Source organism: Aethalodelphis obliquidens, unplaced genomic scaffold, assembly GCF_003676395.1.
Source record: "Aethalodelphis obliquidens isolate GAN/ISIS:26980383/991018 unplaced genomic scaffold, ASM367639v1 scaffold5, whole genome shotgun sequence".
Taxonomy (NCBI): domain Eukaryota; kingdom Metazoa; phylum Chordata; class Mammalia; order Artiodactyla; family Delphinidae; genus Aethalodelphis; species Aethalodelphis obliquidens.
The window spans coordinates 1,670,943-1,689,425 of NW_020837949.1; the positions used below are offsets into that span (position 1 = coordinate 1,670,943).

At 45.2% G+C, this 18,483-nt stretch overlaps 2 protein-coding genes across 8 annotated transcripts in view; one reads left to right on the top strand and one right to left on the bottom strand.

The window, feature by feature from the left end:
• The window catches only part of LMBR1 (limb development membrane protein 1), a 160,728-nt gene extending 142,672 nt beyond the window's left edge, over positions 1-18,056 (top strand). For 6 of the 7 annotated variants that reach the window (XM_027101379.1, XM_027101380.1, XM_027101377.1 and 3 more), the window contains 3 exons: positions 10,737-14,346; positions 16,824-17,035; positions 17,382-18,056. Coding sequence is in view for 1 of the 7 variants with exons in the window: in XM_027101380.1 (XP_026957181.1) it covers positions 10,737-10,810 (74 nt within the window). In the remaining 6 variants the exon portion in view is untranslated. Of the gene's footprint in view, positions 1-2,082; positions 2,215-10,736; positions 14,347-16,823; positions 17,036-17,381 lie in introns of all 7 variants that reach the window. The other variant, XM_027101378.1, reaches the window with a different exon arrangement.
• The window catches only part of RNF32 (ring finger protein 32), a 36,182-nt gene continuing 30,880 nt past the window's right edge, over positions 13,182-18,483 (bottom strand). The window contains exons 7-8 of the mRNA XM_027101385.1: positions 14,106-14,294; positions 13,182-13,417 (exon numbers count right to left, since the gene is read on the bottom strand). Coding sequence (XP_026957186.1) covers positions 13,205-13,417; positions 14,106-14,294 — 402 coding nt within the window. The 3' untranslated portion in view covers positions 13,182-13,204. The remainder of the gene's footprint in view (positions 13,418-14,105; positions 14,295-18,483) is intronic.

Below are 18,483 nucleotides of genomic sequence, written 5' to 3' on the forward strand. Positions count from 1 at the left end.
TAATTAAAATCAGTAGAAATTGCTCAGACTCTAAAAAGTGGATTATAAAATTTCAAAACTAAGTGATGTCTTAAAGGAGTAGTGCTGGGAGCTAGTTTTCAAGATAAGTTATTTAACTTCCAATTCTCTGCAGTTCAATTAGGAAAAATTTTTTCAAGTTCAAATGTAATCAAACAAGAAATTCACACAAAACCCAGTCATCCTGGATATGACTTTGGTGCTGTGCTCTTCTAAAGGTGTGAAGAAGTCAGGTTCTCACAAGCATGGATTACAGAAAGCAGGGCAGCAGCAGCTGCTGTGCATGTCGTCTGAGGACCGGAGAGAAACAAGGATCTTCAGTGTCTCAGTGTGAGGACGCTGAGATTCAAATGTGGGCTGTGAATCTGAGGAAGAAAGTTTTTTCAGTTTCTAAGAATACTATGTGAAGGATGTAATGTCTTTCCCTTTGAAAAGCTATTATTAAAAGAATGTACTGCTTACAAACAGTGACACTGAGGATCGAGGATTTGGGACCCTTCTGGAGCCTTCCCTTCACAGCCCTCTGGAAATCTTCTACAGTTTTTCTCTGTCGGCTTAACAGTGGGCTTGAGGATGGGGTGACAGAGGTATTATTGCTGATGCTAGCACCTGTCCCTCCCCGGCCTGTGCCTGTTCAGAGAGTTTCTCATCGCCTCCACTCTCTCTCATCCTCTCTCGACTTCAGTCTCAGCAGTGATTCACTTCTTTTCTCTTTTTAGTCCTCACTGTGGCATCTCATCAGACCTCGAGGTCAAGGAGGCGAAGGGGGCGTGGGGGGAGGGAGGAGACGGTGTGGTGTTCTTGCTGTCAGCAGCCCGGAGACCTGGGAAATGGGGAAATACACGCCTCCATTCTACAGAGAAGGGGCCCAAACACACGAAGGGTGAGGTTTGCTGAGGTCACACAACTAGGGAGTTGAAGAGCTGTCTGTGAACGCAGGTCGGTATCACTGAGTCTCACCTCTTCCTGGTTTGGGGGTTTTGATTTCTTAGTGACTCCAGTCGGGTGGTTCAGAATTTTCCAACGCCAGGATATTGAGTCAAGTGTTTGAACATTGTCTGTCTTTCTGCTTGTCTTAGTGCTGGTGGGGAGTTGCAGAAGTGTGGCATAGTCCCAGGGTCCATATTTCTAGGCCTTAGAAACTCAAGCAGACTTGATTCTTTCTCAGTTATGCAGCTAAACATTTAGTAATGCAGATAACATAAGCAGATATCTAAGATGTGGTTCTAAAATGAGACCAATTTTATGTATATAGCTTGCAAAAGGGACTTAACTGCTTTAAATTGGTAATAACAGCAATAATAATAATAGCAGTAGCCACTTAAATAGTGCTTTCCTGTGCCAGGTATTGTTCTAAGCATTTTATATGTGTGTGTATATGCATGTTTATTTAAATATGTAACTTATTTAATCCTCCTGACAATCCTGTGAAGTGGGTACTGTTAATATTCCCACTTTGCAGATGAGGAAGCTAAAGCACAGAGAGGTTAAGTAACCTGCCCGGGGACCCACAGGACAAAGGATTCGAATCCCGTGCCAGCTGGCTCCTGAGTCCTTATGCTTAACCACTTTATAAACATTGCTTCTCAGATAGACTTTACTTACCACTTACAGCCGATGGAAAGAAGGCACCTGTTTTCACACAGGAGGCCCTGAGCCTAGCTGACAGAGCCCTGTCTAAGATCAGAGCCTCTGAGACCGAACAAAGGGACTTGTTTAAAATTGTTACCTCTCTTCGTGGTCCTTGGTGAGGACCCTGAACCAGGTAGAGAGCGCGTGTGAGACACTTGGGCTTTAAGAATGCGGCTTGATTGCCTTGGAAGGAAGAAAATGGTTCGGGAAAAGTTTTTTAAAGATGATGGCTCTGCTCCACGTGTCACAGGTCGCAGCCCTGCAGGTTTCCCGCAGTCCAGCGAGCTCTGCATTTGGGAGGGGTTTAGGCAGAGCCGCTGTGAGCCACTGGTGCTCAGCGAGCACAAGCCTGGAACTGGCGGCCTTGAGCCCCAGTGTGGGCCGACCAGAGCTTCGGTTTCCTCATGATTTCTGCATTCCTTTCCTCAACAGGTAAAAGGGGCAGGACCTGCGGTTGTGAAAAAGCGTGAGGAAACAGTAGCCATAGTTATCTACCAATCTGAAAGGGGGGAATCACACCTGTGTACCATGTAGTGGAAAACGCCAGGTGGCTTCTGTATCTATGTATGTGTATCTGTGTATGTGTATCTGTGTATCAGTGTATGTGTATCTGTGCATGTGTATCAGTGCATGTGTATCTGTGCGTGTGTATCAGTGCATGTGTATCTGTGTATCAGTGCGTGTGTATCAGTGTATGTGTATCTGTATGTGTATCTGTGCATGTGTATCAGTGCATGTGTATCTGTGCATGTGTATCCGCATGTGTATCTGTGCATGTGTATCTGTGTGTGTATCTGTGCATGTGTATCAGTGTATGTGTGTCTGTCCATGTGTATCAGTGTATGTGTATTGGTGCACGTGTATCAATGCATGTGTATCTGTGCATGTGTATCTGTGTGTGTATGTGTATCTGTGCATGTGTATCTGTGCATGTGTATCAGTGCATGTGTATCTGTGCATGTGTATCTGCATGTGTATCAGTGCATGTGTATCTGTGCATATGTATCTGTGTATGTGTATCTATGTATGTGTTACATGTGCACCAGGCTGTGGCCGACATGCCACAGCCACTGACACAGGGCCTGAAATGTTAGGTACTTGATAAGTATTAGCTGTAATTTTAAATAATTTATTTAAATGTTCTCTTATAGTTGCTTGACACTTTTAAGATAATGTCACAATTCGTTGTAGCAGATCCTATAAAGGAGTAAATAAGATTTTAAAATTTTTGCTAGTGGGGGCTGTATAGGAACAACTGAGACCAGCTCCGTAAAGGCCATTCAGCATTTATCTGGTCCATATGGGGCTTTTCTAAGTGAGTCCTCACTTATCCTTGTGGAAATTTTTCATCTACTGGAGTTGCCTAAAATCATCATTTCTTAAATTATGATGAGGATTTTGGAATCGTACAGGCTATGTTAAAAACTTGTAACAAACAAGAAAGCATTTTTGAGTCTCCACATCCTCATGTTTATTTGGATAAGCTTGAAAGTCTAGATGTATCAAACATTAAATTAATTACAGTTTCCTTATGAGGCTTTGTCTTTGAAATAGAAGCCAAGTCTGCCTACAAAAGGCAGTGAGGAATTCCCTGGTGGTCCAGTGGTTAGGACACAGTGCTTTCCCTGCCGAGGCCTGGTGGGTTCAATCCCTGGTTGGGGATCTGAGGTCCCACAAGCCTCGCAGCTCAGCCAGAAAAGGTGGGGGGTTGTGCAATGATATTGGACCGTTACAGTGTTTCTGCTGATTTGCCTGATCTAAGTCAAGTTCCAGCGTTTAAATTGTCACTGTAATTCCATGTGGTTGCTCTGTGACGAACCACATGCCACCACAGGATTGTCGTACGTATATGGAAACCCCTTTGTTCATGAGCTTTTTTTCCTACCAATAGATGTAGGTTTACGTCATTCCATTGAATGGCTATATAGTATTCCTCTTGATGTGTATGGACCATATATATATATTTTTTTTCGGTACGCGGGCCTGTCACTGTTGTGGCCTCTCCCGTTGCGGAGCACAGGCTCCGGACACGCAGGCTCAGTGGCCGTGGCTCACGGGCCTAGCTGCTCCGTGGCACGTGGGATCTTCCCAGACCAGGGCACGAACCCGTGTTCCCTGCATCGGCAGGCAGACTCTCAACCACTGCGCCACCAGGGAAGCCCCATGGACCATATTTTAATCAACTCCTTAGGGATGGGTGTCTAGATTATTTCCAATTTCTAACTACTGTAAATACTAACAAATAGCTTTCTACATGTATCTTAGCACACTGTTTTATTATCTCCTTAGAAGTTTATAATGAAAAACTCCTTTCTCGTACTCTCCCTGTTTCACTTGTAGCCACCAAATGTGTGGGGTTTTTTTCTACACCAAGTATTTCTCCAATTCTCTGTGGATAACTACATGGGTGTCCTACAGTTCAATTCAATTCTGACACTATCTTCATGAAATTAGTGCACACCCACATGTTAGGGACTCAGTCCCAATAAGACTGGCTGCCTACCCGCCCCGTCCCCCCACTTCAGATGCTGATCCCAAGCCCAGGCTGTCCCTGTGCTTCTGAACAACCCGCTTTACATCAGAGGGTCCCAAGACCCCCTCCTCCAGTTCAGTAGTTTGCTAGAGCAGGTCACAGAATGCTGGAAAACAGTTGACTTGCTAGATTACCTGTTTCCCATAAAGGATACAAGTCAGGAACAGCCGGATGGAAGAGATGCACAGGCCAGATTCGGGGAAGGGGCACTGAGCTTCCCCACCCTGTCGGGGTGCCCCACTATCCTAGAGCCTCCATGCGTTCACCGACCCGGAAGCTCTCGGAGTCCCTTCAGTTAGCGGTTTTCGTGTGTATGGAGGCTTCACTATATAGGTGTGATGGATTAAATGATTGGCCACTAGCGATGAGCTCACCCTCCAGCCCCTTTCCACTCCCCAGAGGTCAGGAGGGTGGGTCTGACCCCTAATTAGTTGGTTGGTTCCCCTGGCCATCCTTGGGGAGTTTCCAGAAGTCACCTCATTCAGTGTGGAGAAAAGGGAACCCTCCTACACAGTGGTGGGAATTGGTGCAGCCACTATGGGAAACAGTGTGGAGGTTCCTTAAAAAATCTAAAGATAGAGTTACCGTATGATCCTGCAATCCCACTCCTGGGCATGTATCTGGAGAAAACTCTAATTAGAAAATTTACATGCACCCCAATGTTCATAGCAGCACTAGTTACAATAGCCAAGACATGGAAACAACCTAAATGTCCATTGACAGATGAATGCATAAAGAACGTGTACACAACGGAATGTTACTCAGCCATAAAAAAGAATGAAATAATGCAGTAAGTCAGACAGAGAAAGGCAAGTATCATATGATACCACTTATATGTGGAATCTAAAAAGTGGTACAAATGAACTTATTTATAAAACAAATTCAGACATAGAAAACAAACTTATGGGTACCAAAGAGGAAGAGTGGGGAGACAAATTGGGAGTATGGGATTAACAGATACACACTACCATATATAAAATAAATAAACAGCAAGGATCTACTGTACAGCACAGAGAAGTATATTCAATATCTTGTAGCAAACTATAATGGAAAAGAATCAGAAAAAAAGAATATAGATAAATACATACATGTGTAACCGAATCACTGTACACCTGAAACTAACACAATATTGTAAATGAACTCTACTTCAATTAGAAAAAAAAGTCACCTCATTCACGGAAGCCCAGGTGTGGTTGAAAGGGGCTTGTTACGAATATAAAAAGATACCCTTATCCTCTTATCACTTAGGAAATTCCAAGGGGCTTCAGAGCTCTGTTCCAGAAATGGAGGAGGACCACATGTGGATTTTTTATTATAAGTCACAATGTCACATAGTTCCTAGACATGAAAGTGGATCAAAGAGAATGCACACTTCCAAGAGAAAGACCACATCAACACGCTCTCAGCAGCAGCCTGTGTGTGTCTAGCTGACACTGGATTTTGCCAGTCTTTTACATTAGTGGCAACTTGATGGGCAAATACTGTTTTTCTCACACTTAATAACTAGTGGGGGAAACTTTAAGAAGAATTTTAGCAACTATTTGTATTTCTGCTTTTATGAGTTACTAAATATACTTAGCCCACTTTTGGTATTTCTTATTGTTTTATAAAACCTTTCCATTACAGCAGTAAATATTTGTCTTTCTGTTGTAAATATTTTTCCAAGTTATTTGTTTTTTTAACTTGTTCACATTGTTTTCTGCTACATGGAAATCTAAAATTTTGAAGTAGTCAAAATTGACAATTTCCCATAAGTTTTTTGATATCGTACTTAGGACTTCCCTACTCCAAGAGTCCCTACTCCAAGGGAAAAAAATTTACCCGTTTTTGTCTCTAACTCCTTTAATTAAGATGTAGCTCACATATCACGTGTTGGGCTGCATCCTACAGGCCTGCAAGCCCTGTAATTGCCCAGTCGCGAGACCAAAGAAAGAGCCTGGTGGTGGCAACAGAGACATCAGTGGTTTATTGGACCCAGGATCTTACCTCTGAAGCAAAGTCCTGCAGCGGCACCTCTGGCTGTGGGGCGGGGCAGGGGTGATGGTTACGGGGGATGGACGTCAGGTTGGCTGGTTACCAGGGAGACTATCCTAGTGGAAGATCCACTATCCTAGTGGATGGGAAGATTAGGACGGTCAGTAGCTAGGGCCAGGGACAAGCGTGTAGGCAGTTACTGATCAGGTTCTGTGATGAAGAGGGTAGATCAGCCAGGTGAGTAGGGTATAGGTGAGGCCGGGACTGGTCCAGCAGGGGATGTCCAGAGAGCAAGAGTGCAGCCATCCTGGGGGGCTTGACCATGCACCATAAAATTCATTCTCAGTATACAGTTCACTGGTGCTAGTGTTCCAAACACAAAATTCAGCCAAGTAATTGAGGATCTACTTGGCCTTATTAGGTGGCTTATGGTAGGGCAGCATCCCATCTAGCACCTAGAAGGAGCTCCCAGGGGTTGTACAAAGCAGAAGGTTTTTACAGGGAGGAGGGTGGGACAAGGGAGCTATTAGCCAAAGAAAAGGAAGGAATATTTTTAGTTCAAGACATCATTTGGGGGGAAGGGAACAGCAAGGGTTTCATCATGCAGATTGCCTCTTCTTCTTCTGGGGGTGGAGAGGGCCCATGTGGCAGACTACCTCCTTGGTGAAGACTAGAAGATTCCAGACTGGTTGATCAAGATTACGTTTCTGGTGAAGGCTGAAACTGCAGTTAGGTCAGGTATCATGGGCTTTAGCACAAGTGACACAAGTGACCATTTTGGGCCTGTGGTTTTTCTCTTTTAACATTAAGTATATTCACAAACATCACCACCATCTAATTCCAGAACATTTTCATCACCTCAAACATAACTACTTTTAAGCCTTTGTTTTTTGGTAATCAGGCATTCCTTTATCTGGAGTTTATTTTGATGAAAGGAATGAGATAGTGGCTGTGCAGACCGTCACTGGCACACAACTGTTCTCCTTCATGCTAAGCAACACAAGTCCAGTTTTCTGTAAGGTGGCAGTGCACCCAGCCCCCCACGGCAGGTAGCTGTGGCCACATGGCTCAGGGGTGATTAGGGAGATTGCTGTGTAGGGCCCCCGGAAAGGTGACTCCAAGAAGTGAGTCCACCAGGAGAAGCACCGTGGATGTGACAGGGAATTATGACTGGGACTCTGAGCCACTTCCCACCATGAACTTACTTCCCTGGAAGATGGGCAGTCACAAGAGCTTGGGTGCCCGTGGGGTGCACAGCTGCCCTGCCTGCCCTCCTGGGGCTCCCTAGGAGATGGCAACTCGTCTTGCACTCAGGCCCCCGCAGTCAGGTCCGCCGTGAGCACCTGAATGCAGTTCCAGCTGATCGTTGATCAGCTGTATTGTTTCCCCAGATGACGAGTCAGTTGTGGCAATACAGTAAATATGTGTGATTTCAGTGCCTTTTCTATAAACCAGTTGTCCATAAAACCAAGCTTATTTCTAAATTCTATAACCTGAAACTAATTAGTATATCTCATAAACTGTTTTGAAGATTATTCGCCTCTTTCAATGTAGCAAACACTAACCTTGTGTTCGGAATTATGAATACTTAGACGTACTCTTCATTTCATGGGGCTCTTGTATACACTTGGCTTATACTTTGGAAGGTACATTCTTTTAGACATTAGCATTCTTGTTGGCGAAGAAAATTCTTGTTCACAAAACAACTCAGAGACAACTGATCAGATTTGTAGATTAGTTAACACTGTTGTATCAATGTTAGTTTCTGGTTTAGACAATTTTACTATGGCATGTTAACATGAGGGGAAGCTGGGTGAAGGCTACATGGGAATTCTATTGTTATAACTTTTTTGTACATCTAGATTATTTCAAAATTTCAGAAATATCATGTAACAAAGAATTTTGCCAAAGTGTAATCTTTAATCTTCTTAGGCCTTTCACTCTCTGGGCAGAGATAGGTTATTGGCCTGGGCTCATGAATTCAATATTACAACTGGGTATTGGGGCTTACAGAAAACTTCATCCCCTAACACTACCATGAGAACCAGGGATAAAGTTTTTAAAAAGTCTTACACCATTTTAGGTAAGTTAGATGTACATCCACACTCCCTGCAGAAAGCATAAAGTAAGCATTTGATGGTTCCAGTAGAGTGTTGTTAACCCTCGTCCCCATGCTGCACGTTACATCCCCAGGACTTATTTTATAACTGTGAGTTTGTACCTTTTGACCCCCTTCACCCATTTTGCTCACCACCTCCACCCCCCTTCCACTGGCCACCGCCAATTTGTCCTCTGTATCTATGAGTTTGGTTTTTGGTTTTCTAGATTCCACATACGAGTGAGATCATATGGTATTTGTCTTTCTCTTATTTCACTTAGTGTGATGGCTTTAAGTTCCATCCATGTTGTCACAAATGGCAGAATTTCCTTTTTACAGAGGAATAATATTTTACATACCACATGTTCTCTAACCATCCAGTGATGGACGCTTAAAATTGTCTTCATGACTTGGTTATTGGAAATAATGCTGCAGTGAATATGGGGATGCAGACATCTCTTGGAGATCCTGATTTCATTTCTTCTGGATACATACCCAGAAGTGGAATTGCTAAATCATTTGGTAGTTCTATTTTTAGTTTTTTGAGGAACCATCATACTGCTCTCCATGGTGGCTATGCCAATTTACATTCCCACCAACAGTGCAGGAGGGCTCCCTTTTCTCCACACCCTCACCAGCACTTGTTTCTTGTCTTTTTGATAGTAGTCGTTCTAGCAGTTGTGAGGTGATATCTCATTGTGGTTTTGATTTGTATTTTCCTGTTGATTACTGATGTTGAGCATCTTTTCATGTACCTGTTGGCCACCTGTATGTCTTATTTGGAAAAATGTTTATTCAGATCTTCTGTCTGTTTTCTAATCAGATTATTTGGGGTTTTTTTTGCTATTGAGCTGTATAAGTTCTTTGTGTATTTTTGGATATTAACCCCTTAACAGATATATGATTTGCAGATATTTTCTCCCATTCTGTAGGTTGTTGCCTTTTCATTTTGTTGATTATTTGTTTTGCAGAAGCTTGTTTATTTTATATTTTTTGTTTATTTATTTTTGCTTTTGTTGTATTGCTTTTGGTGTCAGATCCAAAAAATAATTGCTGAGATTTATGTCAAGGAGCTTACCACCTGTGTATTCTAGAAGTTTTATGGTTTCAGGTCTTACGTTCAAGTCCTTAAGTACATTTTGAGTTGATTTTTGTATATAGTTTAAGACTGGGGTCCAGCATCACTCTTTTGCGTGTAGCTGTCCAGTTTTCCCAGCACCATTTATTGAAGAGACTTTCCTTTCTTCACTGTATATCCTTCGCTTTCGATCATATATGCGTGGGTTTATTGCTAGGCTCTCTGTTCTGCTCCACTGATCTATTTGTCTTTTTATGCCAGTACCATATTGTCATCAGAGTCAAAAGCCTCAATGTCTTTTGAGTGAGAGATAGTGTCTTTAAAAATGAGATAATCTGGCAACGTTAAGTTCCGTGTTTCAGGATCATGGATCCTAATCAGTAACCAGCTGCTTTCCCGCTTATCTGTTATCGCTTGGCCGCAGAAGGCATCTGAGTTTGCGCCACTAGAATAAGAGCTGCGATCCCCATGGCACTCTGGAGCCGTTAGCGCTCACTTCAGGGCAGACTCGGGGCCTCGTCTTCGCGTGTCCTCTGCGGGCTCTCAGCTTCCCCGGGAGGAAGTTACCTGTCCACACCCTGCTGTCCGTTGAGGTGTATCAGTACACTTGACCTTGGTGTGAGGTCATCAGCCTGTATGAGGAATACTTTACAAGATCTGTCCCATGAAACTCACCACTGCATCTTGGGACCTCAAAGTGAACACCATCTGTTTATGATGTCATGCAGCCGCCTTTTTGTGGGAAAAGCCCTGTCTGAGGTGAGCATGGGGAGTGGTGGTCTGTGAGATGGGAGGACTGTTGGTGTGGGTTGTCTGGACCCCAAGTGCTCCGGAGCAGCCTGGGGGGCGCGTGGCCTTGGCTTGAGCTCCGAGTCTGACGTCGAGGGGCAGCGGCTGGAGAACGTCAGCCAGCTGGCTCCCCACGGCCGGTGTTCTTGAAAGGAGATCCGAGCCGTACTCCACAGCCACCCCAGTTACCAAGTCAAAAAATGAGAGAGAGGAGGCACTTTTCCTGAAGAGAGAGAGAGGGCAGCCATTTTCTCCCTGAACTCTCTTTAACTCCCGGACGGGAGGAATCGCATAACACGTGGTTTTCCTGTTTGGGGCCATTGCTAGCTCAGGTGTGCGGGGTGTTCATCCAGTGGAGCTCAGCCTCCTTCTTGCCTTCTTTTGCTACCGCTCGTTTCTTTCTTTCTTTCTTTCTTTCTTTCTTTTTTTTTCGGCTGCACCACACGGCATGCAGGACGCTAGCTCCCCGACCAGGGATCGAACCTGTGCCCCCTGCAGTGGAAGCAAGGAGTCTCAAGCACTGGACCGCCAGGGAAGTCCTCTTGTTTCCTTCTCTTGTCTGGTTCCACCTTAGTTTGTGCTATCTTGTGCTCATCAGAGCTCTTTGGTTGCAGGTGCCAGAAGCCAAGTTCACCAAGCTCAGGGAGCACATCTGGATCTAAGGCAGTTTGCAGCCAAGCCCAGCTGAGCCACCACAGAGCAGGCGGCCCCCATCCAACAGATAAGTAATAAACGCTGCTTGTCCTAAGCATTTTTACAGCAATGGGACAATAAAATCATACTCCCTGATAAAATGAAACAAAACCGGGATTTACTAATCAAAATGATAAACTAAATACCCAACCACTTGGAAAGGTAAAAATGGTATTTGTAAATAATTCCAGAAATTTATGGATTATACACGGATTTAAATAGCATCACAGACTTTCCCTCTCCCAAGTGAGTCCTCCACCAAACGCATGCTGCTTAGGGCCCCAACTCTTTCTTGGACAACGACCCATTTTCAAATGAGACCTGAAGAGGCTGTGATGTAATCGTAGAAAAGTCTGCGTGGTGTTCGTGGCTTGACCTGAGAATGTGCTGTCGTCTTCAAACCGTCCAGAGAAGCAGCTACTCCACTGAAGTGCTTTTTTTTTTTTTTTTTTTTTTTACTGTTCTGTGCTTGTAACTTGGTCTCCCCAAGGCTTTGTTGGGCATGCTGTTCCAGAAGACTTGTCAATAAGAGAATTACCTGATGTGCCATTGACTTTCGCAGCTGTGTGAGACTCACCCCTGAACACTCATGGGGTTTTCACTGCCATGTTCCCCAGTGTTGACCAATCCCAGATTTCCATCCTCACTGATTTTCCCTGTGCGCCCGCTTTCTACAGTTAACTAAGGCCTAGTCAGTAGAGTACTTGCTTGCAAAGAGCAGAGACGGGCTGTGCTCACTTAAGCAGGAAAAGAGTTTGCTGGAAGGACTTTTGACAGCTCACAGATTCAGTGGGAAGGCTTGAGAAATGGGTTCCGAAAGCAGGCAGGACTGCCGGGTGTCTGGGCAGCCACACCCAGCCATCGTGCCCAGGGACAGGAGTGCAGGGACATGGTCACACATGGCCCTGAGGGGCCTCTTACTATCACTGAGTGACCTGGGCATCCCTGGACTCTCCCCACAGATTCCAGTTTGGGGCCTGGAATCAGCCTGACCCAGCCTTCACCGCATGGCTGTGCTCTGCCTCGTGGGCCTTCTGAACGGAAAAGTGAGGTCTGGGATCCAGCCTCCCTCTGCTGTCTCACAACAGAAGTGTTCGCTCACTCTTTAAATCATTCTCCAAGTTAGTCTCCAAATTTTGTAAAAGTCACATCAGATCAGAACAGCTCCTCTGTGATAGTTTCCCTGATAACCAGCCAGCCTGACGTCCATGCCCCCTATAACTCCACCGTTGAAAAGTGAGCACACGCCAATATATGTGGATTTACTCATTTAAATGATGTACACGTGTATGGCTATATATAAGTAAAACATATCAGATGAGTGTTTTAAAAGGATGGGGTAAAAAATAAATAGGAACATACATTTAGTATTTCCTCCCACACGACACTGGGGCTGTTCTGCACCCTTGGCAGGCCTGCTCCTGGCCTTGGCAACCTGTCTGTCTTTTCCCTCCCAGGCCGGGCTTCCTGTCTCCTTGCCTGCAGTTAGCTGTGGCTGCAGTCTTGTGTGCCAGGTGCCCCGGCGTGGCCACAAACGTCTCTGCCTCAGCACATGGGAGAGTCACTGGGGAGCCCGGGCAGAGCCACAAGCCACGGGCCACGAGCCAGGGTCCACTTAGAGAAGCCCCTCAGCCCTCACCCGCTGCCGAAGGGCTGCGGTTCAAAAGAACAGGCCGCTTTGTCCGTCCCTGAGGCTTGGGCCTCATCTGTTCCAGCAGCTGGGGCACCTCACCATCACAGCTGCGCTTCATTCTTGTAAGTGACCAGGCTCCCAGGAAGATTTCGTGGATTTCTTCACGTATGAACTAAAACAGTGTATGTGGCTCTAAGTCATTACTATGTGATTTACTATTTTCTGATGTTGAAACCACTGAATATTTTATTTTCACATCTTGGGTTTATATATTCAAAGTGCTGAAGTACAACGGTAAAGCGAGAGTCGGGAGCGGCAGAGGACCTTAGGTTACTAGCGCGGGGTCGACGCCAGCTGTAGGTAAGCCCCCAGCCGCGTGTGGGCCAGGCCTGGGAAGACAGAGTGTTGTAACCCTACCGGCAGCCCCCCTGCGGGCCAGTCAGAACCGCTGTGGAAATGGGCCAGTGAGCCAGGCTACTGTGTCAGAAGGGAGTCCCTTTACTGTTACGAGCGATTCCAGCTGGCCCACTAGACGCAGAGCAAATCAGCAAATTACAGAACCTCTGAGACAGAAGGTTTTAGTCCGTGCCTCACTTACTTCAACTGATTAAACTCATGAATCTGAAGTTTTCTTTTTATAAAGACTAAAATTGGATGGGTTGTCAGCTTTTAAAATATCGTTAGCTTTCCTAAGTACAACCACCAAAATTAAGGTAAACCTTTCCCCCCGAATTATATAATTTTATTGCTGTGAATTCAACATTCAGGAATTTTCTTTGGATAGCAAGAGTGGCAGAGAGGACACACGTGGAACGGAGAACTGTCCCCCAAGGAGAACTCCTCCAGAGCAAGGAGACACGTGTGGTGAAACACGTGTGAGCAGGACAGGAGGACTGTGTGCTGTGACGAGGGCGCCGGGTGAGCCTGGCTGCCCACGGAGAGCGGGCTGAGGCAGACGAGCGCTCGGGGCTGTCCCCGGCAGGGCCTGCAACACAGAAGGACGCGGGAGTTGGTCACGCAGGTTGTTAGTTTCATCATAATAGGAAGTTCCGGAAATTTGAGTGAGAGCTGTATACTGACAGACGTGGATCTTCTAAAAATGAAGACACTTCATTCTGTGTTAAAATGGCATTAATTATATACGTACTCTGCTAGTCTTATGAAAAATGGAAAGGGTAGAAACCCACCTGGGATAACCCATTTTGAAACACAAATAGTTTATAAAATGCTGAACATTAATAATATAGATTTTCTTTTAATTAGGCAAGGAAGAGTAGTCTTTTTCAAAATTCTTGATACTGTGTAGCTGCTAAACTTCTTTATACATTTTCCTCTTTTTGTGATTTTCTAAGCAAGTGTTTCCTCTGTGGGATTTGGAGTGTCGTTCTTTCACGGCTCCTACAGATGCAAGAGGAGGGCAGGCTGGGACCTGCGGGGAAGCTCCGGGGGGCGGGGGAGGAGCATGTGGGGAGGCCTTTTCCCTCTGTGCTTTCACAAAATGCCATCATCAAAGCGGAATTTCACACTCAAGGGCCTTGGCGCTCACCCCAGAGTGGGTGGTGAAGGTCCTGGGGCCCCACGTGCTGTGGGCACAGGCCGGGCCCCCCCCCCCCCGGTGGGTGCCCCCCCCAAGCAGCACTGCAGAGCCGCTGGCTGCCCTGTCCCGGGCACAGCCTACCTGTGTCTGGATCTTCCCCCAGTCCTCTTCCGTGAGCTCGTGGCCACATGTGTACTCCAGCTGCTGCAGCACGCTGCGGTTGAGGGCCAGGCAGCGGTCGATCTCTGAGAAGAGCTCGTCTATGTCCGTGTGGTAAGAGCACAGCAGGCGGTGGCTGATTTCTGTGAACTGGGGACACGGCGGGGGCACACTTACTCACAGGCAGTGAGAAGTTCTGGAGGTAGGTTGAAGGGAAGCCCCTTCTTGAGTCCCGACCACCCTTCCTGCTAATTTCCCTAAGGCCCTGCCTCTGAATAGTATTTCTTGGGGAAATAGACACACGGCGATTTCCTTAATCACTCCAAGTCCAGAGAATTGGTGCAGAGATTTTACCAGAACGGGGCACCTGGTTGTAAGCCTTGCTTGTTAGCAGGGAATACATTGATGAGAAGTTGAGAGGAGAAAGGATTAGAATTTTGCACAAGTAGTCACATGGTCATCCTGGTCTGGTACCAGTTACTCTAGTCTTCACAGGGATGGTCACTGCACAGTGCCGCTTTCCTGGGGCCACCACCAGGCCATCGCTAATGAGAGCTGCTTCGCTTCCCCTTGCTCCACAGCATCTTCCCCTGTGGTTGCAGATTGTGAATGATCATTTTAGTGTGAACGTTTGAAAATATGTTTTTTAAAAAACATTTAGAAAGTTAGAAAAAAAAAGTTTTAAAAAACTTTAAAAAACTTTAAAAAATCTTTCCAAGAGAAAGATTATCTCTTTCTTTCAAACCGGTTACTCATTCTGCTTTTCTCACCAAGCTCTAAAATCATAATTTTGAACCCCACCCCTTGCCTAAGGACCTTAAAAAATAAGCTGAGTTAATCAGTTTATGGACAATTGTATGTCCCCTTGCTACAGAACACACCTTTAGGATTTACCTTAAAATCCTGTTTTCACTGCTAGCGTAAATATGGAGACGGCGTGTTACATTTTATCTCAAACTTTTGTTCTGCTTTAGAAGTATTAGCCTTAAATACAGTCTCTAATGTTCCGCCAAGCTCAGTCCTTTTATAAAAGTCTATATTTTGATACAAAAAGATTTAGAAAAGCACAGTGATCTCAGGACAAATGAGTGAGTTGTTGGCTGTGGCATGCTGTTGCCTCCTGATGGCAGCAAACCAGAATTGCCAGGATGAATGCACGCATTTGCAGTGCAAGTTCCCTCACCTGTGATTCGTAAAATGCAACATGCCTAGATCACGTGGGAGGTACGTGGACTCACGTGTGACTTCCCCCAGATGGACCAAAGTGTGTGCATTTTTGGTCCGTTAAGTGGTAACAGTTGCTCACTGCAAAGTAGTGAAACTGTGATAGCCTCCAGCCTCCCTACTCTGGACTCAGTCTGGCCTTTGGAAATATTTACTGTGTGAGTCTCTCTGATCTCTGTGAATTGTAATCTCCCAAATTAGGAATCTTTAAGTCTTCTGTGTATACCCTTCCATCAAGATGCCATCCACTCCTTTTTTAAAAAGACAAGGTCGTATAGTTATTGGTTTATTAGAAATTTAACGTCTTAAACTTTTTAGGGTTTTTGTTAGTGTTTTGGTTACAGTTGCGCAGGTTTTAGATGGCTTGCCCATTTTCCCATAAGTCCTGCATGATTTTTCAGGAACATACACATTAGCAGGGATGCCTAGATAGGTGAGTGATATTGTGATTCCAAAGGGCTTCAAGATTCCAGAAGTTGGTCTCCTTAGATGGGCTGGGAAGGAAAAAGAGTTTCATGGATTTCAGTTACATTGTAAAGACCTGGATTATCACTGTGGGTTCAAATCCAGATTCTCAGTTACTAGCTGAGTGACCTTGGGCAAGTTACGTTCGCTGTTGAGGGAATCTTATGAGAAAAGACTGGGCAAGTTCATTTGTACCCCTTCCCTTTTCTTTTTAATTCCACATACAAGCACTATCATATGATATTTGTCTTTCTCTGCCTGACTTACTTCACTCAGTATGAATTTATCTACAAAACGGAAATAGAGTCACAGATTTAGAAAACAAACTTACGGTTACCAGGGGGTGAGGGGAGAGGGATAAATTGGAAGACTGGGATTGACATATACACACTACTATATATAAAATAGGTAACTAATAAGGACCTACTGTATAGCACAGGGAACTCTACTCAGTACTCTGTAATGACCCATACGGGAAAAGAACCTAAAAAAGAGTGGATATATGTATATGTATAACTGATTCACTTTGCTTTACACCTGAAACTAACACAACATTGTAAATCAACTATACTCCAATAAAAAGTTAAAGAAAAGAAAAAGGCCTGTGAACAGCTGGGGCACAGGAGTAAATGGTTTTTATTAAAGAGATTTGGGGATAGGGATGTATTTGGTCTTATTTTTTTTCTCTCCCTGGTCTTCTCAAAGTGCTGTATGATATACTTGGAAAAAACCCTTTTAGTATAATTGTTTTTAGAACTTTCTGAAATGTAAGACTTCACCAGCTAGTCTAGATCAACACCGTCCGCAAGAAATGTCACGTGAGCCATGTCTAATCTTAAAATTTATAGGAGCCACATTAAGAAAAGTTTCTAAATAGGTGGAATTAAATTTAATATTTTACGTAACCCAACGTATCCAAAATATTTATCACTTCAAAATGTATCAGTTGAATAAGCTACTGAGATCTTTATATTCTTTCCTTCCTGAAAGGCTTTGAAATCCGAGCGTGTTGTGCACGCGCATCACATCTCCATCTGGACTGGACGGCCACAGGTGGCTTGTGGCTCCCTGCACTGGACAGCGTGGCCTGGTGGCTCAGAAAGACATACACTAGAAAGGAGTGACCGTCATGTCTGGGCACGGAGAGGTAGCCAAGCCAGGGCCACTCCAATAGCTCCTTTGTTAAACGTTTGAAGACTGATGTAAGTGGTAGGGGTGATCTGTTGTTTAAAGGGTGTGGCAGTGGTGGCTGTCACCTGATGGCTGTCTTGCTCGTCCTTCCCCAGCACAGAGCAGTCTGCAGAAGTTGGCGTCCCATCCAGAAACCACATTCCCCATTCCCCCTGTGCTAGGTGGGGCCACGTGACACAGCGTTTCCAATGGGAATGGGGTCTCTGGGCTGGACACACAGGTCTCTGAGGCCCAGGGGATGGTAGGGCGAAAGGATGGTGGGGGGAGAGTATCTGTGTCTCACAGGGTGGCATGCTGTGACTCAGGTCACTGAAGCTCTATTTTCAGTCGCTGAAATTAGGGGTTTATTTGTTGCAGCAATTAGCAGTGTCCTGGTTGAGAGATTGTGGCTCTTTCACGGAACTGGGCGGGATGAAAGGAACTCAGCCCATCGAACCTCGCAGTCATTTAGGAGTGTGATGCGTGGAACGTGTTCTCCGTGGACGTGGGGGACTTTCCCATTTCAAGTATCCTACTCTATTGGACATCCCGTGTGCGTGGTTTGTCTGTTCATTTGTTTTTATGTGGATAACCTGGCGGGATGCCATGTCTGTGTAAGTCACCTCCATTAGAAGTTGCCTTCACGGACCTGGTATTCCCTTCCAATTCCCATCTGTCCTGCAAGAAGACTCGAGCCTGCGCGGGCAGCGGCTGTGGTGAGTGAGCCTGCCCAGCCTTGGTCCCTGGGTGTTAACCAGGATGCGTGCTGGGTTTCAGGGAAAGGCCGTGCTGTAACACGGCAGGCGGCCCACGGGCTTTGAATCCAGGCACCTGTGTTTTGGGGTTTTGCATGCAGTTGATTTTCAGCCATACCTGGAGGTCTGGAGGAAGAAGCTTTTCCATCTATGAATCCAGTTCTGTTTCTTACTGATTCTAATTACACTTGCCTGGCAGCTGGACCCTAGCTTATGGGCTCCAGCTGGCAGTGTTTCATTTTCTCTGTTCCTCAGCCTTTCAAATACCTGATAATCTCCAAATAAATTATTGAAAGTAGAAGAGTTCCCTATACTTTATAAAAGGAAGAATTACTTGGAAATGCATACAGCTGCCTTCCAATTAATATTTTATAACTCAGGTTTTCTGTAAATTGGGTTTTCTTGAAGTGTGAGATATTTCCCATTTAGACCTGTAAGGTGAGGTCTTTTCTTCCTCCAAAATGATACCTCAGAATAAAAAGGATCACGTTCTGTTCCAGAGTGTCTCAGATTATGAGGTATGTTCTCAAATTAGTTCTGAACAGAAGTGCTACTTGGAGCAGACAGGTTGGTGTGAAAGGATCGCAATGCTGCTTCTCAGGTGAGCTCCCTGGACCCGCAGCATCTGCATCACCTGGTAACTTGTTAGCAATGCCAACTCCCGGGCCAGCCCAGCCCTCCTGGGTCAGAACCTGCAGATAGGAAGCAGCCGTCTGTGTTTTAAC